The sequence below is a fragment of the Canis aureus genome, chromosome 9 (genome assembly GCF_053574225.1).
Source record: "Canis aureus isolate CA01 chromosome 9, VMU_Caureus_v.1.0, whole genome shotgun sequence".
NCBI classification, from domain to species: domain Eukaryota; kingdom Metazoa; phylum Chordata; class Mammalia; order Carnivora; family Canidae; genus Canis; species Canis aureus.
The window spans coordinates 16,005,962-16,031,159 of NC_135619.1; the positions used below are offsets into that span (position 1 = coordinate 16,005,962).

Genomic DNA, 25,198 nt, shown 5'->3' on the forward strand with positions numbered 1-25,198 from the left:
AAAAAAAAAATTCTGAAATTATAAGAAAATTTTCTTTTTTTTTTTTTAATTTTTATTTATTTATGATAGTCACACAGAGAGAGAGAGAGAGGCAGAGACATAGGCAGAGGAAGAAGCAGGCTCCATGCACCTGGAGCCCGACGTGGGATTCGATCCCGGGTCTCCACGATCGCGCCCTGGGCCAAAGGCAGGCGCTAAACTGCTGCGCCACCCAGGGATCCCAGAAAATTTTATTTCTGTGAGAGTCGGTTGTGGGGCCTGTCCCACACTATCTTCATTCCAAGACCCAGGCTGATGGAGCAGGAACCATCTGAAATGTTGATAGTCACCATGGCCAAAGGAAAGAGAGAGTACCTCTCTCTACTAAGAGACTAACTCTTAAAATTCTACCTGGAGGGGATCCCTGGGTGGCTCAGCGGCTTAGCACCTGCCTTTGGCCCAGGGCATGATCCTAGAGTCCTGGGATCGAGTCCCACATCGGGCTCCCTGCATGGAGCCTGCTTCTCCCTCTGCCTGTGTCTCTGCCTCTCTCTGTGTGTCTCTCATGAATAAATAAATAAAATCTTTAAAAAAAAATTCTACCTGGAAGCAACACATGACTTTGGCTCACATTTCCTTGACCAGGGAAAGCCGTACAACTCAAGATAACTTCCAAGTGGCTGAGGAAGAGCAGGAAAACTTTTATAAGAAACAACTTGTCACATACTTGACACATATTCATTCTAAAGTCCTAAAATACATCAGTATCTAACAAAGCTAACAGAATAGGACAATGAAACAATTTGGCTTTATCACGGTAATTGCAAAATGAACAAACATCTCTTCCCTTGTCTTCTGAAAGTCATTTTGGTTATTTGCACTTTGGTTTGTCCTGTGTGCACAGAACCTCTGAAAAAGGAAAGATTCATTTAGGCAATGAAATAGGAAAAGAGTATATTTAACTTCATATGTTAGCAACATACCCCAATCCACTTCTCCTTCAAAAGGAAAAATACTTCGTTCACAATTGCAACAGAGTTTTCTCAAAATTTAATTTTTCTTTTCCTTCTCTCATACATCGGGATTTGGTGGCAGTTGCAGGGTTCTGACACCAGGTTGCACTGAAAACATTCATAGTGTATGAAAAAGAAAGACCCTCTTTATTCTGGGGCCTCATCTACTTACAGGGACCCTGGAGAGAATCCTGAGGTGTTCAGGTGGACCTGGCCCTAGGATTAGCCAGTAGAACTAGATGGTTCTCAGCTACCTCCTCCCACTCCAGCTCTCACATCACCCCTGCTCCTACATAGTAATAAGGAAGCAGCAACTACAATGCTAGTTAGGGATTCATAAACAAATGTGAAATAACGCAGATACGATTTCACATTATGGTGGCATTTGCCAACATAAAAATTATTACAACTTTGCTATAAATTGTTCTGTAAATTTTACAAAATATGCAAAAACTGACATTTCAAGAGCTGAGATAATTTAGATTTATTAAAAAGTTGAAGCCCTTGAGATTCAGCCAAAGAGAGTATATTTCTTTATCTAGATTTTAGTGGTATGGCTCTTGTCTGTGTTTTGTTTTTCAGCTCCTTGTTTATAACTCATGAGTCAAAACTGGCCATATCTGGGCTTTGACCACTTAATCCAGTTTTACCCATAAATTTCTCCTGTGTCTCAGGCAGCAGAGATAGCTTCTCTGAATCCCAAATTTCTTATCAGAGCATGCAGCAATCATAGCCTGCCTCAAAAAGCTGACAGGAAAACATCTGACATCTAGAAAGCACTCCACAGTGCTTCTTTGCCATAGACTGGTCCCCCTGTCTTTAGAGAGCACCAGTCTTAAAGACAGTCCTCTCACCACTCTGTCCTGTTCACACACACCCCCAATACACACACGCATATCTGCATGCTTGGGTACGCACACACACCCTCTCTTCAATGCCACAGTCATGTTGCACATCACCAAGGCCACATTCTCTCCCAGTAGAACCTTCATCAAAATCGTGCTTCTCACCTGAGACACATAGAAGCCTTCTCTTCTAAAGCTGCCACTCTTGCCTGTCACCTGCGGATAATACTTTTACATGAGAGACACCATTGTCAGAGCGGGGAGACCTGGGGTGTATCTGCTAGCCTTGAAGCAAGCAGGGCCATGGCACGTGTGTGTGCCTGCACGCCATGAATGAGCTCGTTACGTGTCCCTTTGAAAGGGCCAGTGTGGCCCGTTACTCCTGCCCTGTCCTCTGAACTAGAAAGTCATATGGAATTAAAAGAGAAATCTTTATCAGAAGTCAAACTCTTTTCTCAGTTGCCCCCTCTCTTTCTCCTCAACTCCCCATTCCCCCATGGTCTGAAATAAAGCTTGAAGACCAGTTTAGATCTTAAATCTCAGCTCCAATGGAGCAAAACCTGACCTTAGCGTTCCTCTCACACCAGTTGTCCTGGGTTTAATTAACGCTGCCCCTGTATGTTTAGGCAATTACTGTTGTAAGACACGGGGGTGCTGCAGGGGGGGCCTCAGCCAGGGCAGGACGCAGTGTTCGCCCCCACGGCTCATACAAGGCTTGTCACCCAGCGGGAAGCACCCACGCTGCCATCTCTAACGTGCATGCTAAGTGTTTTCCTGTGCAATTCTACATACTGAAAACAGTGATTCCTAATGATGCCTGAATTATTCACCCTTCCATAGCGAGGTGGTTCCCTCCTCGTGGGGTCAGGGTACCCAGCACCCTAGCCCTAAAATCTCCCTCACTTCTGCGGGAAGTTGCATTTTTCCCTCAGCAATTGCAAACATGATCTTGCTGGACGGAGCTGAATTTTGAAGGCTGAGTTTGCGGTGTGGATTCTGATGGCTTCACGTTAGTTCAAGTCTCTGAGGACCTGTGCCAATAAATGTGAAAGGGACAACAGTAGATTGGCATACTTTTCCATTTCCACCAGGATGAAAAACTGCTATAAATTAAGTCTAACCTTAAATGTATAATCTGTCCTTGGGAAGGGGAGAAAAAAAAAAAAGGATATAGCATCTTCAAGCTCTCGGCATCCCTTACGAGAAAAAATTGGTTCTAAGGGTCTCTGATCTTGTGTTTTAGTAAAATAGAACTGCACGGCTGACTGACAGTTCTGATCTAAAGCATTTACGTTTAAGTTTTGATCTCTCTGCTTTTGATTAAAACTAATGAGCTCATTTAATTCAAAATGGGAATCTCTGATAAGAGAAATAAGGTTGATGTGATTGGATTAGAGGGGCAAATTAAACTCTTAGAGCAGAAGTTTGTGCTTATATAGTGTATTAAAAAGCTGTTGGCGTATTATGGCGTGTTAGATGATGAGAAAAATTTCATAGTAATTCATATTTAATCAGAAGAAATGAAAGTACTAAATATAACATGGCTCTGCTTTTCCCTCGAGTGATAAAAAGCTGTACATTTAAAATGACATCAGATCCATGCTCTCTAAAACAAAAAAAAAGAAAAGAAAAGAAAGAAAATCTTAAGAGAGACACATAAGAAAGGGACACTTGTCAATGGTTCCCTCACCCCAGAAGAAAAGTGCCACAAACATAGGAAAATAGAGCCCTATTTAGGCAGGAATGATTCAAGAAAAGCCACAGACAACGAACAGCAAAGTTTCTGTTAGAATAGGAGCTTGTATTCGTCCTTCATCTGAGCATCAAGTTTCATGTAAAAAATAGGTATTTCTTTCCCTTAGAAACATAGAAATATGTTTCTTAATGCTGGAAGGCTTGTTTTTGCTATTTTTCTTTGTTTTAATACCTGTTTTCACATTTTCTTAATTCTTACAAGTCCCTTTGTGACACATATTTGTTTGCCCCCCACCCCAGAGGAAATTAGTGGCAGGGGTAAGGCTTCTCAAAAAAAATCCTATTTGCTGTTGGACATTTTTTTTTTTTAATTTTAAACCCAGAAAAAAATTTTAAACTTTAAAGTTTTGTTTTAGGAAAGTAAAATTAGACAGTATTGATTAGGCTCTAAAATGCCAAAATTAATTTCTTTGCAGGAAAACACTTATATTTATAAAATCCATTAGAAGATAGATTTTTTTTGTTGCCTTGTGGCCTGTTTGCCTAAAGGTATTTGTAGATCAAGACTGCAAACTACCATTTTAAGTTTCAGAAGAAAAGAATTGTTCCCCTTAACCTAAAAGTGCATAAAGGGAAAGAGTAACTGTCTTGCTTAAGAGAGGAGACTATTATTTGTTAATACCCCGTTCAGATGGCAGTAGGGAGGACAAGCTGCCTTTAGTGACAAGAATGGACAGTTGATATTGTTAGTAGTTTTTATTCGTTTCCGTCTATACATTCCATTCTAAGCCCTCTATCGGGAGTCAGTTGAGAAGACGTTATGCTTTCCTATTCCCCCACAACAAAGGAGACCGACTCAGGAGGGCAAGGACCCTGGCCAGGATACGGTTTCACGGTACTTAGAGAACTGCCCAGTGGGCAAATGTTACCAGAAGTGATTTGCAGGGAAAACAAAGAGCAAGCTATCTGTACTCTTCATCTGAAGACTCTGCCTCAGTCTTGGTTGTACGGCATGTAAATCTATGGTGTCCTTTTTCACGCTCTCCATGTGCATGGGCCACACTGCCAGGTGTGCTATTGTTACTTACTGTAGATCCTACTTGGGGAGCTGCTGGAAGTTAAAAGGCCTAGAAAGCTCCTGCTAGAAACTGGAATGGAGTTACTTCGGATTCATTAATTTTTCTTTTTTATTTTCTGCAAAGGAAACATTTTCTAAATGAGGTACATTGATTACTACGCTCTTAGCACCCATCAGTCATTTATTTTTAGTGAACTCAAGGATTGCACCTGAGCAGTAGCTGTGAGGGGCTGTGTAGACATCTAAATCATGTGTGTGTATATTTTTGTATTCTTCAGTGGAGTCAACCAGCCCCAGTCTGCTAACCACTGACAACACCCTTGAGCGTTCCTTTTTCATCCGAATGAAATCTACTCTGACCAAACGCGGCGTGCACATCAAATCATCAGGATATAAGGTAAGCTGGGCTCTGGGAAGGGACATATTTCTGTCTCAGGCCAATCCTAGGTCATTTGCATCGAGCTTCCCAGCTGGCTGCTTTGGGTCCATATAATTAATGCCTGTGACCTTGAGCAGCCCATGGGGTTCTTAGTTATTTTCCTGTCTCAAGGTAGGGGCTTCATTATACCTCTCATTCTCACTTCAGACATTGCTGAAGCACTAAATCCCTCAATATAGTGTCTTTTCTTAAAACACTTGTTAATAATGCACCAAGGTCTTCAGCACTTGCTAGAAATTCACTTTGATGGGGAAGCTGAACCAAATTCATATCAATCCTTAAGATGAGTGTTCTAGAATGGATACTTGTAAGAATTCTACTTCTCCCTTCAAATTCCCCCTTTCTCTTTAAAGAAAGACTATCCATTTTACTGACCTCTTGGCCACCAGGACTCATATATGTAAATAAGAAAATCAGGTTGGATGTCAGGAATCTTAATTGAAATTGCACTTATTGCACATTCAGTCATACCTTAGCATACATAGAATACTCAACATACAGAGCACACGTTCCCCACAACAGCCAGGACCAAGTCTGGAGTCATAATCTACATTATTATCATTTTAAGGGTAAGGATAGAAAAGCCTCCTAATCTCGGGAAATTCCAGCATTTCGGTTACCATAGCAACACAAATTAAGACCTATGAAATTTATGAAATGCCTTTGGCAACCTGAAATCTTATCAATTTTACAGCACACTACCCACTCTCTCACACAATATTTACCATATGCAGGAGGACAAACAGCACCCGAATATACAAGAGACGTGGCTGGCATGACCTTTACCACTTTTAGAGTCGAGAGCTTCCAAGAGCTCAATTCTTTAGGGTTACCGTAGCATTGCCAGGGATGCTTAATAGTCATGATCATTGGGCTTAAAATCCATATATAAGTCATCAGAAACCAGCGGCCGCATAAAAGTCAGAGGCGGGTACTTTGTTTGACATGAATTCTTCAGAGGGAAGCAGGCCCTTCCACAAACGACCTTTAGCTGAGCTGTCCTACCGTCTGAAAGGTGCACGTGGAACATCCTAACCTTTAACAGGGTTCGAAGAAGGAGACGCTTCAGGCAGCTCCACCCGCAGGAGTATGACCCCATAGCGAGGCCTGTTACAAAGGGATACATGGAGGAAAAAAAAATCCCAACTCTATCCTTAGGACTATGCTGATTTTTTTTCCTGCCTTACTGAACACAAGACATTTATTCATTACGAAGTGTGTAGCTTTAGCAAGTTTGGAATCTCTAAGCAAGCTGTAGGAAGAGCAGTTAGTGTCACTTTTATGGTAGGAAGCTGCGGTGTTTGCATTCCAGTCTTTAGAAGCTGCAGGCCTTCCTTTTCACCTCTGTTGTGTCAGCATTTGTTCCTCACTTTTAGTGGCTTTTACTGGTTTGTAGGGGGCATGTCCCAAGAGGGAGTAAGGGTGGGAGAGGTGAACCATAGTTTGACAAAGCAGCATTTAGTATACTTCAATATCATTGGGTAGTTTAATTTTTTGAACAACAATAAAAAATTTACTGCTTTCCCATGACCGACTAGAGATCATAAAGCCCTGCGAAATTTTGAATCTACAAAAAAGTACACTGTCCAAGTGGAGAAATCATTTGTGTTTCCACCTAGGCAAGAGACCACATAGCTTGCATTCTTTCTGTTTTTGTCATTTGGTCAGCTCAGTACAGCTGCTTTTGCTGCATGGCCTGAAATTGGACAAGCTCATTTCTTAAATATTAATAGATTATCCATTCGATGAATTTTCCTTGAGTTCCTACTCGAGAGCCTCTTCTAGATCCAGTACTCCAGCATTAAACAATAAAAAGTCCCTGTTTTCATGGTACTTAGATTCTAACAGCGAGAGACAGTCAATAACAATAAATAAAGAAGGTGATTTCGGGCAGCAATGAAGCCCAAAACAACCGTGGCTACCGTAGTAGACATGTTACAGTATCTGGGCATGGTGCCCCGTGCGTGCATCAGCCCTCACCACAGTCCCAGAAGAAAAAAAAAATTGTCATCGTTTCCACTTTACAGGTGAAGAACCTAAGGCCAGGGGTTAATTAGCATACCCAACTTCACAATTTGAAGGGACAGAGCATGGCTTGAACTCTGGGAGCCTGGCTCCACAGCCTGGGCACTGAACCACTAGGCTACACTGTTATGCTGAGTGGCTGGTGGGGCCACTTTGGATAGCAGTCATGGAGGGTGTCCCTGAGAAGGTGACATGTCACTTTGAGGGGTAAATGAGAGCACACCACCATGGAAACAGCAGAAGAACAGTGTTTGCAGAGTTCCTTGGGTTTGGGATTGAAGACGCCTTGCTGCAAGAAAGCATCCTCGAGAAACAAAATGAAATAGTACAATCATGAACATCCAGGATTGGAAAAGAGCAGCTATTCTAGTTTCCATCAAATCCTGCCATGTTAAGGTGATCATATTCCTCTGACCAACCCTGCCCATACATCTTCCGAAGACATCACGAAGGTCGCCATCCAGTACCTTACCTCTCTCCCCAGTACTGCTAACATGAGAGATGATTCTTCTACTCTTTCCCTGATAAGATGAATCATCCAACAGCTCCAGCTCTACCCCTCCTCCTCCACGATGCCCTTGCCTCGTTAATTAACCTTGTCTGCAAGTTAGGGGAAGAGCTGATGGGAGCCCATGACATGACACAGCTGAAGAACATCCCTACTTATCTGTTCATTCTCAGTAAATAAATCTAACAGCTTATAAAACATTCAAATAAAACTGGTAATCACCCCACCACCACACAATAAGCACAAATAAAAAGAAACAGCAATGGTAATTTCACCACACTCCCAATATTCCTCCTAATTTATTACCATTGTTTGCTTCTTTCTTTTCCCGTAAAGCTCCAAGATGTGAAGCCGTGACCGATGCAGGCCACTGTACTTCTCCATTTTTTCTGTGACCTGGGCACATACGCTTTTCTGACTTGTCTGTCACCTTATCTGCCACTCTTTCTTGAAGAGTGTTATTATTGCTGACAGTAATAATGGCTGCAAAAGTAACGCCTGCCGAACATTGACTCTCTGACAGGTACTCTGCCAAACACTTCATACTTCTCTAAACCGTACAGTATTGAAAAACTTCCTCTGTGCCAGGCATTTCTTCAACTTTACATACTATTGTTACGCCCATTTTGCAGGTGGTGAAACTGAGCTTTAGTGGGCTCAGTACTTTGCCCATGTTCACAAAGCCCTCAAGCAGCTACCGAGGAGTCAGGATTGACCAGGCAGTTAGGCTCCAGAGTCTGCCCTCTCTACCCTCTGCTTCAGTGCTTAACAGATAAAGGCCAAAGAAGAGCTCGGCAGGAGCTGGACCTCAACAAATGGAAGGTTCCTCTCAATTTTTAAAAGAAAGACCCCCTGCCTGATTAGGACCTTCTCTTATGGCCCAGCACATCGCACAGCACTCCTTTACGGAGATCCGCAGAGATTTACCTTCCTTTCCAGGGACTTGAACACCTGCCCAGGTGCCCACCACCAAGAATTCTAGCCAAAGAAGTGCCCCTCTGAATCTGCAAATTCAAGTAGAGGGTGTGTGATATAGATTGCTGTTGCTTCCACGCCCTGGGCCTCGGGAAAGTTGCCCTCTTGCCAATGAAGTTTCCCAGCCGTGAGCTGACATTCAGTTGTCTCTGTCCTCATTTGCTTTGAAATCCACGGTAGCACGTTATCTGGACCAGCCACTTTTTATGCCTCAGGGGCTTCTTGTTGTTTAGGTCCCATTGTTGGCCACATATCTTAGCCTAACACAGCTCTCCTTTAAATTGCATTGCATCAATATTCTGCCTCCTTGATTAGGTCTATGTCTGGGGGAACTTACTAGGTATAGCACAGGGGGTAAAAGGAGATATGTAATCAGGGAAATTAGAGAAGTGAAGACTAATTGGGTCGCCTCCTTCGCTCCTGTCTTTGGAGGATAGTTTCCATTAGCCTGGGACTGTCAGTTTTCTAATCTGCTCTTCAATGCCCACCAGCACCACTGTCGTTTCTGGCGTTTCTATCCACACACATTGTGATGTCCTAACTGGGATGGCATAGCGGAGCATCCTGGGCTGAGAAACAGACACAAAAGAGAGAAACTCTCTGTCATGCTTATAGGATACTGAGAATGTCTCTCAACTCACCGGCAGAGGTGAAAACCTTCCCATGCCAAGGGGTCCTGCTAGGTCATACAGAAACAAGTTACTAAGGGAATAAGGGGGCACTTCAGATTCTTCCCTCCCCCCCCCCAAAAAAAAAAACCCAACTCCCATCTGGGATGATTTGGGTATGGATTTGCCTGTAGCTAAGTGTCCTATTAAATGATTTCTGGGGCAGCCCGGGTGGCCCAGCGGTTTAGCGCCGCCTTCGGCCTGGGGTATGATCCTGGAGACCCGGGATCGAGTCCCACATCAGGCTCCCTGCATGGAGCCTGCTTCTCCCTCTGCCTGTGTCTCTGCTTCTCTCTCTCTCTGTCTCTCCTAAATAAATAAATAAAATCTTAAAAAAAATAAAAATAAATGATTTCTGTAACCAATTCAGGCTCCTTATGACATAAAGAGTTAAAGAGTCAGAAAGCATAAGTAATAGAGAAAATAATTTGTAGGTTCACTAGCTTATTGGGACTGCAGATTTACCTCAGCTCTAAGGATACCTGTATCTAGACATGAAGTAACAAAGGCAAATAAATGAGAGGGTGCTAATTAGCTAAAACAAATTCTTCTCTGCTTTCTCTAAGCACAGAGATGCCTTTTTAATTGGAACCTGTTCGTTTGTTTTGTTTTTTTTTTTCAAATTCATGGTTGCATCTGTTCTGTGGGAAAAGGAACTCCCCTAATTTTACTAGTAATTTGTTTTATTTGGGGTGTCATAAATCCCATTAATGATTTGATTAAATCTGTGGAGCCTCTCCCAAGGTAAATTTATTTTACATCAGGAAGTTCCTGAATCCCTGAGGTAAATCCAGTGATCTCAGGTTACAAACGCGTATTTAATAGGAGGACATCTTTGGTATACTTATTAAAAATCCAAATGAATACACCTTCCAGAATGTATTTCACCAAAATTACAATAGCTTTTTCCTTCCTCCTCATTTCTCCTTCCCATTTATTCATTTTGTGTTACTACGTATTAAAGTCCTGTTGCAGAAAACATCAACTCCTAGGCGGCAAAAGTTAAAAACCAAGACCTACATTTTGATCCCCTTTATGCAGATGCTCTTCTGGAAAAGTATTTCTCAGAAAACATTTTTTAATAAAAATTATACCCAATATTAAAGAATGACATCTGTAGTTAAGAGCTATTTTCAGTGGTAAATGGCCCTCCTTTTCTTCTTGTTCACTTAGTTGTGCAAGTTGCATCACTAGGATTTCAGTGTCAAAATCACAGCTAGGTAGATTTCAAAGTTGAAGGCTTTTCACATGCAATGTATTCTTAATTGAATGTGCATATTGACAACTCTCAAGATGATAGCAAACTAGGAGGGAATCATTACAGTTTCAGTCATATGGAAGTTTAGTTCTTGGTTTGCTGTGCTGATGAGGTCCACAATAACGAAGATATAACCTCTCGCTCTTGATCATGTGCCCCTTCAATGTGCCACCAAACTGGTTGAATCCACCTAGCTCTATTTCTGGTCCCCTAACTTACAGTCTTTTTCTGGACCTATTGTGAGAAACCTCCCAGAAAATTTTGCTTCTCCATTCCATTCTGCACCCTGCTCCCTGGAATATCTCCCCAAAGCCTCAGTGATCTTTACTTTGTATCTGCTTCTAAGTCATCACTGGTTCACAGTATCAATATATTAAAGAATCTGGTCCTAGCTTACCTTTTCTACCACCATCTCCATCATTTTTCCCTGGAGCTACTATTACTGATGCTCTAGCAAAATCTGTCCAAATCAGCTTTCCTGAAATATATCTTCATTTCACACTGCTATGCTTTTGACCATGCTATTTTCTTTTTCTAAAATGCCTTTTCACCACACTTGCACCTAGAAAATTCTTTTTTTTTTAATTTATTTTTTATTGGTGTTCAATTTACTAACATACAGAATATCCCCCAGTGCCCGTCACCCATTCACTCCCACCCCCCGCCCTCCTCCCCTTCCACCACCCCTAGTTCGTTTCCCAGAGTTAGCAGTCTTTACGTTCTGTCTCCCTTTCTGATATTTCCCACACATTTCTTCCCCCTTCCCTTATATTCCCTTTCACTATTATTTATTCTTACACAACCAACATGGCACTTCTCACATATCACTTCTTTTTTCATCTCCCTTGATGCACCTATTCTCTTCTCCTCTGTGCTAGAATAGCATTAAGACTTATGTAAGCTCTCTTGCCTCAGTTTTCCCACCTGTAAAATGAAGTTATAATAATATATAACCTGAAGACGTTTCCTACGGATCAAGATAAATAACACATGTTCACCTAAGCATCTTCTCTCCTTTTCATCAAGTACTATCATATAGTTTCATGTGAAACTCACAATAATTCTTTTAAGTAATTATACCTTTCCCAACTTGAAGTTAGGTTAAACGGAGGCACAGAAATATGAATTGACTTATCTAAGGTCATATAGATGGTAAATAACAAAACAGAGAAATATCCATATCTTCTGATTTCAAATGCCTTCTCCTTTCCAATATACTACTCTGGATACCGGGTGATTTCTCACTATACTTCCTTGCCTCAGCACAGTACACTGCATGCAGTTGCCACTCAATACATGTTAGCTAATTTAAATTGCATGTTCTCTTTTTTTCTGTGATAGCAATGAAAATGTTGATAGTACTGGGCCCTGTAACACACTAGAGACCCTGCTAGTTAACATCAGTGTGACCAGTGGAATGCCTATGAACCCAATGACTATACTTTGATGGCTCACATTCCTTTATCTTGCCTGCCAGGATATTGTTCATCTTTACCAGTGCCTTACTAAAATCAGAATGTACCACATCCATAACATTCCCTTAAACCATCAGCTGAGGATTCCTTTCAGAAAACAAAAAATGGAGTCATTTTAATATTACCCAGTCATCATTACTTTGTATTGGCATTTGGTGATTTACCATTTTCTTTCTATTAAGTCATCTTTAAAGAACATTTTTCTAGATATAAATATTTTGAGGCTCTTTCTGAAAATTAGAACAATATTGCTGATATCATGCCTTCCAATACAACTCCATGATTTCTCAAAGACTGATAAAAATAAATGAAGTGTTACTCTAAGGAGGTTGGTTCTTTCTTTGCCCAAGAGGGTAACTGTATGCAGTGAATTTTAATTGTACCAGGAGAAGTGTAGCTTAGAGGTATGACTAGAACTAATATGAAGGGCAATGTGGTAGTGGTCCTTCTCTGGAGATTTCTAAGAGCATATACTAAACTTATCAATTAGGAGTCTCTCCTCCTCCTAGTCAATTGTTGACACGACTGGGTACCATCTGGATGTTTCCCCCAGTCTGAGATTCAGAGATGTTCCAGATGTCCATACATATCAGTACTTCTCCTAAAGCCTTTGCTTCGGATTTGTGTTGTCTTGAAATGATGACTACAGTATTCCAAACTGCACAAAATGTAACTGTCTTGTCAAATCAATAGATGAATTTTCAGAAAGACCAAAAATTCTGTCAACCATTCAGGCTTTCTAAGACTACGCATTTATTGCCTTTCAATCAACCCAGACACCCAGAATAAATTGAAGGAGAAAAAATTTCCAGGGTAGAACTTACAGGCAGAGGTTATCCTGATGAAAAATGCAAATAGAGGAGAGAACCAATAAAATCAAATTTTTAAAATCCTATTACCTCTTTTTTCTCCCTGCTCACCTCTGCACAATTGTCCATTACAATGTGGTTTCCAGTGTCATTTTAAATACAACTGACACTGTTTCTGATCTTAAAGAATTTATTTCCCATTACCAAGGCATGACAGTAGGTCTAGCTTGGGATATGTCATTTCTGCCGGGACTAATCAGCTAGCTATTTTACCAACTAGAGGCATAATCACTAGCCATTCTGTGAAGCATCTGTAAATTCTAAGTATGTCAGTAACTGCAGCCCAAGTATTTTGCTAACTTACAGGTATTTCATTTTTCATCATACAGATTTTAGAAAGAAGGCAGGAGAAGTAAGAGCATCCCATCTTCAACTAACACTAGATCTTTTCAGGTTGGCTGTCTGAGCCTTTGGTAGCTAAGAATGATGAAAGTGATGATCACTTTCAAAACGAAATCTTTGATGTAAAAATTAACAACTCTTTCTGTATATAGTGTCTTGCACTAATCCCCTTCAGAATTATCATCAATGTCCCTATAAATATATTCTCAATCTGATAATTTCCTTAAATGTAATCTCACTATATGAGACTTTAGCCCAATTAAAAAAAAAAAAAAGTCTTAAAAGGAAAAAAATAGGGATCCCTGGGTGGCGCAGCGGTTTGGCGCCTGCCTTTGGCCCAGGGCGCGATACTGGAGACCTGGGATCAAATCCCACGTCAGGCTCCCGGTGCATGGAGCCTGCTTCTCCCTCCTCCTGTGTCTCTGCCTCTCTCTCTCTCTCTCTCTCTCTCTCTCTCCCTGTGTGACTATCATAAATAAATAAAAAATTTAAAAAAAAGGAAAAAAATACAATCTGAGGAACTAAAAAGTCAACTCAAACATAGTTCGTCATTTCTGAGACCTAGCTCTCGATATGAAAAATGCCTCAACAGCAGCAACCAAGGCCCTCCGTTGCTGTTTCCCCAAAGTCACCTCTTGATCCAGTGGTCTGAAGTAGCAGGTGCTTCACTCTGTACAGATTTCAAGGGCTTCCAGATTCCTTACTCTGTTTGACCTTCATTACTTGAAAACTGCTCTACTGAATGGTGATTAAGCACAGAGGCTATGATGTCAGACAGTTGGGGATTTGGACTCAGTCCTGTCATTTCTGACTCTTTGATTTTTAAGTAAATTGCTTAACTCTTTTAAGCATCTGTTTCCTTTCTCACAAAATCCTGGTAGAACCTTCTTCAGGAGGTACTGTAAAATAAAGAAGATATAGATAAAGTACCACTACAGTGCCTGACCCAGAGTAAGAATGCAATACATGTCCATATGTGAGGTTTAATGTTTATGGCACTTGTACTGTGAGTTGATCTAGATAGTCCAAAATCTTAACTTCCACAACTCTGCGTGTGCACCTATAACTATGGAAAATAGTAATTCATCAATAATATTTCAGATTATCTCCTGGAAGTTATACGAGCTCAGGAATAATAAATGATTTCTTCGGAATATAGAAAATGCATTTATTTCTGGGAAATTTCTCCCTGCTTAAGTGTCCTGAATATTGATTTGATTTTAAGAGACAAAATATGACTGAAATACGTCATCTGTTCCTTTAACAAAAGAAGCACATACCACATGGTTTTCTTTGGAATTAATTTAGCCTCATGGCAAGACTAACATAGCCCTTGAATGCAAGAAGTGAAGTAGGGGTAGGGCCAATTTCATGTTGTTGATCTCTGGGATAAATGGATCTTCTAGGCTCCCACAGTCCAGGAGGCTCTAGGTTTGGTTAATGTATCTATATAGACATAAATTGAATCCTTTGGGGAAGGCAAACCACCACTGTGGCTTGAACCCAACCTTGGACCACATTCTGGACGAAATTGTGTTGGCTCATTCCAAATAAGGGAAAAGAGCCTGGATTCTGGAGTTTCTTTCTTCTAGTGTCATAAATTCTTAGGGGACAAGGAACTAGTCACATCTCTCCTGTCACTCTATGAATACCCTCCACCATCAGACTAAAAGAATAACCCATTGCAAAAGAATGGCCCATTGCAAAGTGCCTTGAGTTACAAGACTTACTTATAAGACTCTTACTTAAAAGAATCATCTGTACTATCATTTCTCAACCCTCTGCTGCTGGGGGTATGGATGTGTTGGTGTGTATGTTTACTCTGACCTACCAGTGGGCCATGGATTGGAAACGTCACTTTCAGCTCATTGCTGGTAATGGTTTACAGAACCAATCCATATAAGTTGTTGCTGAACTGACAGCAGTATTTATACCTCCCTTTTGCCAGGGCTTTTGTACCTTCTTTTTATTCTCCCTCTGTATAGGTTGTCTTCAGGTATTCCCATGGGTCACACCTGCATTTCATTCGGGTTTCTGCCCTCATGTCGCTTCCCTCACCACCCCATCTAAAATAGCTCAAGCACACCTTCTGTACCCCATCATCTTCTTTATCCTTCTGCCTTATTGTTCTTCATAGCACTGAACACAACCTAACACTATGTCATAAATTTATCTGTATATAATTTGTCTCCCCATCACACTGTAAGCTTAAGCTCCCACAAGATCTTCCAGGACATAATAGAAATTCAATAAACATTTGTTTAAAAATGAATGAACTTAGAAATATTGGTCATCATTTGTATGAAGGCTAGAATATATTCCTTCCTTAGGTCAGTCTGAAGTTCCTTTAAAGGGGATTTAGAGATGAGAATATGCAGCCACTGGAATTATATAACTTTTTGAGTTTCCAGGCCCTATTGCCAGGAAGAGAAGTTGAAGATTTTTCCCTTTTCCTTTTAAAATGCCTGTACTAATGGTTGACATCTTCTATAACATCTTTTTCATGCTATCATATTCAGTTTTTTAAAAATCAACATGTATTTAACTTGTACCCCACTTGTACCCAATTCTAGAGGCTAGAACTCTGGAAGCACAATCAAGAGTCACTTGATTATTACTTGGTAGTTCTGAATATATTTAACAGTCCTCAACAGCCCCTTGTCAAATGTCCTTCAAACTCATGACTCCTTGTAGAAGTCATGAGAACAGAGTGGCTTAATAGGGGCACACCTGGTGAGGGGAGTGAGAAAATTTCATTCTCCTGCCAGCACATTGCTATTCGCTTGCTATGCAACATTGGATGAACAGACTGATTATTCTGGGCTTCTGTTTCCTTTCTAGAAACAAAGGAAACAATCAGACTTGCTTCCAGTGTTCTTTTGTCATGTGCTTGTAGAGATTGTATCCCCTTTTAGCTCTACTCTCTACATTAGGGTAAAAGCCCCTTTGGGACTCTCAGGGTAGAATGGAATAGAAAGTCCACCTAATCTGGAGCAGCTTCACTCACTCCTAGAAAGAGAAAGGTTAAACCTACCAGCAAGTTCTAGCAAAGGCCACCCAAGAGTTAGCAACAGCTACCATACTGCTCTACAGCCCGTGCTGGTTTGAGAACCTGAAATGTGGGAAAAATGGGAAACATTTAACCAAGTCCCTGCCACAAGTGAGGAAAGGTCTAGGGAAGATTCTTTAATTCTTAGATGAACTTTTGTACCTTGACCTATGTAGAGACTATGAATAGACTACATTTCTGGGAAATCAAATGAGATCCCAAATTGAGTGCAATAATAAAATGGTGCTTTGAGGATAACTCTCTTGCCTTATTCCATGAGCAGTGACAAATTGTTTTTCCTTACTTTTAACACAATGTGTACTCACCCCTTTTTATGCCAAATAACACACATTTTATGTTCTTATTAAATTCATCTATCTTCACCTTTAATTTTTTTTTTGCAGTTGGCTTATTGATGAACATCTCTGTCAGCGTTGTCTGAAATGGTTGTTAAGTTTCCAGTTGAAGGGAACTGCAACTTTTAACCTAACTGAAATATCCCTGCAGACAGTTGAGTCCTAGGTAAATGTTTTTTAATGCTGAATGGAACTAAGACTATTATCATTGTCAAATCCCTCAAAGGAAGGTATTGTGGAAATGTAAAACATTCTTATTCTTGAATTGTTGTTTTGTTATAAACTATCTTCTCCATGAAACAGTAACTTTTTTTTTGTCTCTTTCCACTGGAAAGATCTGGAGAATGACACAGTTGGTCCAAGGACCCATAGTAGCCAGATTCCAGGCACCTTGGTGCAGTAGAGGAATGTTAAGTTCTGTGGATTATATCTTTAAGACACAAAAGTGGCAGTGCCTAATGCCTCCATGTTCTCAAGCAGAGAGCCTTTAGGTCGGCCTCAGTGAATTAAAACCGGAAGTCGACATGGGCTGACAGCAAGCCAAGTCAGTAGGTGGAAAGGAAGTGGAGCTCGGAACCAATAGACCATACGGCCCCTCTCTCATAGAAGGCTGACAAAAGGCTGAACCTAGAGAGGGCCCTTGTCCAGTCCTCTTTTCCACACAAATCTCCCCTTGGGAAATCACCAGTGCCAGTGTACCACAACAGTTCCGGAGACATTTGGGCCCTTCCCCCAAAGAATCTTTTCTCCCTCCTGCATACATAAATCATACCTCCTAATCATGCCATCCAGTCCTAAAAACTTTAAAAGGATGGTGCTCTGTGAGTGAAAATTCATAGGCACCTGCTCTTGATTTACTTCCTGCTTAGAATAATTTTTACACAGCTGCAGTATCACAGAGTGACTCTGTTCCCAGTACCCAACAGTGAGGCTCAGACAAGGGATATGTTGGATGTTTGGGTTATAATGATTTCAGCTATTCCTCTTTTTTTACAGCATCATTAGTAATCTGTCATTCTAATAATAATAATTCCCTTTTGACATCATGGAGGTAAGAAGAAATCATCACTGACATCAAAAATGAGGTGATATTTCAGCGGTATTATTTCGCTGAAGATAAAATGGAAAGCTTTATTACTCCCCATGCCTTTAAAGAAAGCTGAACAAGGCATATGCTGACCCTAGAGCTTATCTACTTCAGTTCCTTCCAGACTGATATGAAATAACTAATTTTAATTGTTCCAACTAGAGCTTCAGAATGTGCTTTTCCCCCCAAAGCTTTGCATCCACATAATGGAAACTTTTTCAAAAACAAGCTTTATCAGTTTATAATAAACCGGGAAATCAAAAGAAAAGTCCATTGTTACCAAAAATGATCTTTAGTTTTTGCTCTTCAGTATCACCTTTTGTTCAAAGTATTTAGGAATTGATTTCACTCAATCATGCAGTCAATACTAATTGTGTGCCTGTTGGGTAAATACACACTATTCCGGGTACTAGGAAGACAAAGATGGATAAAATAGAGTCCTTGGTCCAGGGAACAGAGTCTAGACTGAGGCAGACACACAAAGAAATGCGTGCTGTAGTATAGATATGTTCCGAGGGCAATGGAATGAAATAAATAAGTCTATCTGGTGGGACAGGAGAGCTTCTCCAATACAGCATCATTTTAGCCAGTTCTTAAAGGACAGACGTGCCCTACAGAGATATTAGAGAACAGAACTCAAGGCAGAGGGAACAGTCTCAGCAAAGAGATGAAGGCATCAAGTGCACTGAGCAGAAAGAAAGCTGGTCCTTAAGGGAATCGGGGAGTGAAGACATCTAATCTCACTCGGCAAATGTAGACAGGAGTAGGAGGAGTCTTCATTTAGTGCAACACAAACTCCATGGGCTAATCAATGTTCAGGGTAACAGGATGAAGATTAATACTGTTTTATTCAAACAAAACTTCATGCATTCATTGTGAGAAAAAGACCACCTATTTTCTACTAACGGGATCAAGAAGGTCATTCTCAGCCTATGGGATAAGAGAATAAGTACATGGAATTAAGTAAGTCATTGGATAATTCCTCTTGGAATGTTCTCAATTTATTTTTCCTTCGACCTTTCTACCCTATATGAGTGCTGGGATTCCCCCCCGCCCTGAATCTTAGAGGCTGATATAAAGAGACATCCTGAAAGGAGGAGTATGATTTTCCTAGATTCAGTAACTCAAGAAAAAAAAAAAAAAAAAAAAAACTGAAATCCTTATGCATTAAAATCTTAGATTGCAAAACAAATCAGAAATAGGAAGCATCACACAGACCTGAGTCAGCTGAGTATGTGGTCTGTACACTGTTAGGTATCTGAAATCTTGGAAATGTCTGGGTACTTGGCATAATATAAGCAAAGCCTACGTATCCGGCAGCCTACGGTTTCCCTTAAATATAACATTTTGTAAAACCTCTGGTTTTAGGAATGGTGACTTCTTTCTCATTAAAAAAAAAAAAAAAAAAGATTACTTGTACTTCAACTCATTTTCTTCTAATTCTGGTTGGCCATTCAGCATTTCTACTAATTGTAGTAACCTCTATAAACAGTGTTATCTGAACACCCAACCCCTTTGTTCCAATAAAGCCTGTGCATGTCACACCAGTTACAGTTCACCTGCAATTAAACAACTGTTCTCAGATGAGCAGTAACTGATGACAGAAAATCTGAACATTATAACCATGCAAATATTCAATATTTTAAGTGATATTTTAAAAGTCCAGTATAGCATCTAACTACCAGATTTGCATTAGAGCAAATTTTCACCCTTTCTTTCCCCCTCTCCCAAGAAAATAAAAATTTTCTATTCCTGGATTGAATGCTTAATTACTTCCTTAAAAACAAACTTTAAACAAATAAAAGAAAGAAAATCTCCCTTTCTCTATTTTTTTGCTGTGCCTGCAGAGGCTTTATCATTCTATCAAAGATAATATGAAACTTTGGTGTTTTGTGTTGCAGATCATTAGCTGACTTGCTTTTTATCTGCTTGATTTTATTTAGTTTTCTTTCTCAAACATCTTTTTTTTTCCTTCAAATAATCAATGCTCTTGATTGCTCTCAAATGCATCTGCTTGTATCACCACAAAGCTAGTGTAACCCCGTGGAGTACACTCCCAAACCATGCAAGAGCCAGTTAAGAGCAGATCTTTTTGTTTAAGTCAGCTCTCAGGATAGAAGGGGAAATCGCATCCCCAGTTGGCTCTTGACTTTTTCATTACCAAACACAGAGGCTAGAAAAGAGAACTGGACAAAAATGGGCTTGGGTATATGTTCAGTTGCTTTGCATGTACTAAAGCAACACAGAGCTGATGCACAATAAACAAACATGCATTATGGGTTGTTTTCAGTCACTTTATAGACACATGCATTCATAAATTTTGATACGGTTGTAAGAAGCCGACTTTGATGGGACCAAACTCACAGACGAGCTTTCGATCGCTGGAGCAACCACAGTCTAACTTTATGTTGACAATTTATCAGCTCTTCTCCGTCAAGGAAAATTGTTTTTTAGTGCTTGCCTATTAGCAATCACATGCATAATATGAAATTGAGTTTTGGGGAGGACGGCCTGCCATCTGTCTTTCTGATTCTTTTTTCAGCATTTCACGCTCAAGTTCAACTCTCTGTGTATCAGAATGCTGTAAAACAGGATTTACCCATAATATGGGCACTTAGCAAGAAAAATGGGCCAGATACCAGTGTTATCTTATAACTTGCAGACTTTTAAAAAGGAAAATCATTGATACCCCAATCTGTGTGTTATCTTTTGAGTGTACTTCAAATTCTGTCTGCCTCTCAAAGCCAACTTGGGTATGACTGGTTCTTGGTAGAGAACAGTTCATTAGGGTGCTTTGAAAAGTGTGAAGACACTTTCATAAAAATAAAAATTCAAATAAAAAGTGGAATGTAATGTGAGGTTAAGAAAATGGAGCTATAAAGGACTGGTGTGAAGAATGAAAAAGATGTATTTAGTTTCCCTTCCAAGTTCCAATATGCTAAGATTTTTATCAATAATATTGTTTTTCTGCAACAATACCTGCCTCAGGGAACATCTGCTCTGTAGCTGTCAGGATTATACTTCTCAAAATATGCTTAAGATGATTCTGTTAAATTGATAAAAAATAGGACACTCTGCAATGTAGAAGGACTGCTCAAAAGCACATTCCCAAGCCTTTCATGTGTAACTGCATTTGTGCGGCAGGGCATTTATTATGCTATAAATTCCATCACTGATTTTGGCCAGTTCAGATTGATTCTGCAGTAACTGTAAGTAATGAACCTTCTAGAGCTGAAGGGGGGAGGAAAAGAGGAGGAGGAGAGGTAGCCAATACACATGTGGCTGTGGAAATACAAATCGTAGGGTTCGTTTAGGCACAGCTTTTATCAGATCATTCAGCCAATACCGTACAAAGCAGGAAAATATATATCCAGAAAAATCTACAGGTTCCTTGACCTGACTCCAGGAGTTACGACAGGCAGACGCAGGAGAACAATTCTTGAGGAAAGAAAACAATTCATCTTTCCCTGAACTTGTACTTCCCAAACTTGTTCCTTCTCATCTTTTTTACTTTTTGCCATCTAAAGCACAGGCAGCTGCCCATCCTACAGGAGCAATAAAATATGGAGCTCTTTTCTTAGGGAAAAGTTGGCCATCCCTGAAAGTGACCTCCCTCAGCTCAAGTACCTAGGACTGGATGGACCCTTAGACCCAGTGGAAGAAGGGGCTGGGGTGTGACTATCATCAGTTCAGACTTTTGTAAAGAGGGAACTCGGTTATCCTGGAGTTGATTACTGAGACTAGCAAGAAACCAAGGTAACCAATGAGATGAACAACGGGAGAAACACCACTTGAGGTGCCCCATGACTGCTGCCCCTAACCCCCCAGGCTCAGCCAAGGTGGTGGCTAAAGAAAGAAGGTGTCAATGAATGAAGCCAAGGCAGCAATAATCTGCAACTACAGTAGAGAAGTATATACCATCTAATATTACAGTGGGGAAGGGGGATTCTGATATTCTTTCAACCTGAGCACTAGGAAAATAGGCAGGATGTGGGAGATGGAAGAGAGTGTGATTTGGGATCATGGATGTCAGCAAAGCTAGAGAGGAGTAGAGTAGCGAGATTTTGGGAAGGAAGGAGGAGAAGAATATGCAAAGGGTTGACATGAAAGACACACTTCACCTAGGGAGGGAAACCAAGGAAATCTTCAGTTTATTCTTACCCAGCTCCCTTCTCCTCTCTGATTTCACTTTCATGGAATGCTTAGGAACAGGGTCAGGCCCAGAATGTTGGACCTGATAGCATGGGCATTAGGGGCATAGCTTCAATGGAATGTGAACAGGCAGTATTTTGTTCTGGTCCTGGAGTTTGTGTCCCGATCCCAGTGAATTTTCAAAACTACAGAGGTATGAACAGATAATCCATCTCAGAGAATGGCAAAGCATCCTCACTGTTCATTTGCCCCCAAGAACAAATACCACAAACTTTTCTGAGATTCTCCCCCTATGTTCCTTTCCCTTTCCCTCTTGAGAATCATAGAACTGTAGAGCTGAAAAGTTCATAGATGTGGTATTTGAATATTATGAGGTAGATGTGGGGCCTCTTGAAATATGTACATTTATCACTGGGCTATTTCTTTGGAGTGATTATTAACTGCCATAAGTCGTCTTACGTCAGAAACCACAGATATAGATCAAGGCAGGTCTTTAGATATGGGCACCCAGAGTTAGCCACATGGGGAGCCCAGAGCTATTGTGGGAGGGGGTATTGGACAACACAAGTGTAGTAATAGGTCCAGAATGGACATTCCCAGCTCCAGAGGAGCCCAGAGCTATTGTGGGAAGGGGTATTGGACAACACAAGTGTAGTAATAGGTCCCCAGCTCCAGAGGAAACCTGACAAAAGCTTCTTCCTGTATGCATTACTTGGTACCATTAACATTATCACAGCTCACCATCAGTCACCCCTCCTGGCATCTTGCTGGCCTATATGGGCACAAAGCGAAGGAGAATAGAAATTGTTGCATAAGAAAGAGATGGAATATCCTGTTATGAATCCTTTTTTTGTTTTAGGCATGAGTAGGGATAATAATGAGCTTTAGAAAATTGTGAAGGATTTTAGCTCCCTTTAAAGGGAAGGACTTGTCTCTAACTGTGCCTGATGATTCTGCAGTATGCCACAACATTTGTGCAACTTCTAAACATTTTTTTTTAATTTGTATTTATTTATGATAGTCACAGAGAGAGAGAGAGAGAGAGGCAGAGACACAGACAGAGGGAGAAGCAGGCTCCATGCACTGGGAGCCCAATGTGGGATTCGATCCTGAGTCTCCAGGATCGCACCCTGGGCCAAAGGCAGGCGCTAAACCACTGCGCCACCCAGGGATCCCCATTTGTGCAACTTCTAATCTGGTTCAGTCTCTTATTTCCTGTGGTCATGTTGGAATTTTAACATACCATTTAGAAAATAGGAATTATTAAGGAGACTGAAACACTTGTGAACTTCTAGAACTGTTTGGAGTGTCTTCTACAGGTCAGAGAAGGGACATAAAAATGGGACTTTAGATAGAGAGAAGCATGGTTACATGTCTTTCCAGAATAACTATATGATTCACTAGGCATATTTACAACCAATTAAGACTACCACAAGGTCAATGTATTGAGTTGTATAAAAAATTACCCATTAATTAAAGAATATAATATTTGCTCAGGAGTTGATTCACACATATCATTGGAATCTAAACTCTCTATAGCTATCAACTATGTGGTATTAATCATTGTAGCTCAGTAGAGCTACCAAACAGAAATTGGTAAAAATTATCTGTAAACTATTAAAAGCTGAAAGCAATCACCAATACAGTTATTTATAAGTGGGTTTTGTATATATAATGATTAATATCCAAAAAATCACCATTTTTTTAGTGATATGGTAGAATGTACAGAGCCCTGGCCTGAGAATCAGATGGAAGTTTAGCCCTGATTTCGCCATTTAGTATGTATCTGACCTTATGGAACTCACTTAGCCTCCCTGAGTCTGCTGAAAGGAAGTAATAGTGCCTCTTCTGAAATATTATAGTTATTATGAGGTTAATGTAAAATAATATAAGTGAAAATGTTCTGTAAGGTCTAAGTCTCTGTTAATATCCAAGATTATCAGGATTCCCGGGTGGCTCAGCGGTTGAGCGTCTGCCTTTGGCTTGGGGCATGATCTCCGGGTCCCGGGATCAAGTCCCACATCAGACTCCCTGTGAGGAGTCTGCTTCTCCCTTTGTCTATGTCTCTGCCTCTCTCTGTGTGTCTCTCATGAGTAAATAAATAAATCTTTTTAAAAATCCAAGATTATCTTTATTGGATTACAACTGTAAAATCTGGGACCTTAGCATTTCAGAAGATACTGACTTAGTTTATCACTAGGCATTGATTCTTTTCCTCGTTTTATTTCTGTTCTTGAAGCATATGTTTTTGTGAAGAGAATTATTTTTAACAAGCATTCAGATTACCTATTTTATTTCTGAAGAGGGCAAAGGGCAGAAACTATTTTCATAAAATACGAGGAGGAAGGTAGCTGGAAGTTACCACCATGGCTCCATCCCCACAGTGAAGTCTGTGGATTGCTCAGAGGAAAGGATTATGGAGTGGCCATGAATCCAGGGTTAGTGGGCATGAGGAACCTCTTAGGACTCGTTGCCATTGTTGCTCACTTTGGTTAATGTGAAGTCTAATGTTTATAATAGCCAACGATGAATTTGGTATTGTACTGTTTATTGACTGAAACCTTATATGTCCCTGTTTGCACTGAAATAAAGTAATCAGTTACCAGACTCAGTAATTGGTAACATAGAGATTTTAAGTTCCTTAAGATAGAAATAGTGTATTTTCTTCAGGGCCTTGATAAGCCAAATTCAGTGGACATTTTCTATAGTGCCAATGAGGTGGCATCATGAAGTATCCAGTGTGTTCAGGCAGTAACTAAGCCCCAGGAAGAATCTTATCATTACCTATGTTCTAAAGACAATTTCATATTGAAAGCTTTTTGAAGCAGAAGGAAGAAGCAGCTTTGGACTGTTCAGGTGGATCAAAATAGGAACTGAGAGTGGCAGGAGATGGAGTGTGGTCTGTGAGAAAGGACACTAACTTAAAGGAACATCACAACTACATTTCACTGTATAATGCCAAACAAACACTTCATCTTCCTAAGCCTCCTGCTCCTTATTTGTAAAATGGATAGACTATGTGCTCAATCTACCTTAGAGGCTATTTTAAGGATCAAGAGGAAAGAAAGTTCCAGACTTTGTGAACTCCCATGCAGTAAGATGAATGGAGAGTGTTCAAGCAGTTGGTACAGTTGAGGTACTCAAATGATAGTCTGTGCTCTGTGTGGTATACTGAAAAAGAAAAGACATTCTGTGCCTCTAAGGAGGAAGAGAGGCAGACACAAGAGAGAATATTCCCAAGTAGTACATTCCTAGTGCTGATTGAGTATAGAGACAATAGTAGGAATTCAGAGGAAAGAGGACAGCTTTGGGCTAGAAAGGCCAAAGAAGAGAAGGGATGCGACACAGATCCTGAGGAATGGATATTATTTTCACTGATGGAGGA

At 40.5% G+C, this 25,198-nt stretch overlaps 1 protein-coding gene across 7 annotated transcripts in view; it reads left to right on the plus strand.

The window, feature by feature from the left end:
• Positions 1–25,198, plus strand: part of NPAS3 (neuronal PAS domain protein 3) — an 839,196-nt gene that overhangs the window by 767,095 nt on the left and 46,903 nt on the right. For all 7 annotated transcript variants that reach the window (XM_077908991.1, XM_077908998.1, XM_077908992.1 and 4 more), the window contains one exon: positions 4,889–5,007. In XM_077908991.1, coding sequence (XP_077765117.1) covers positions 4,889–5,007 — 119 coding nt within the window. The remainder of the gene's footprint in view (positions 1–4,888; positions 5,008–25,198) is intronic.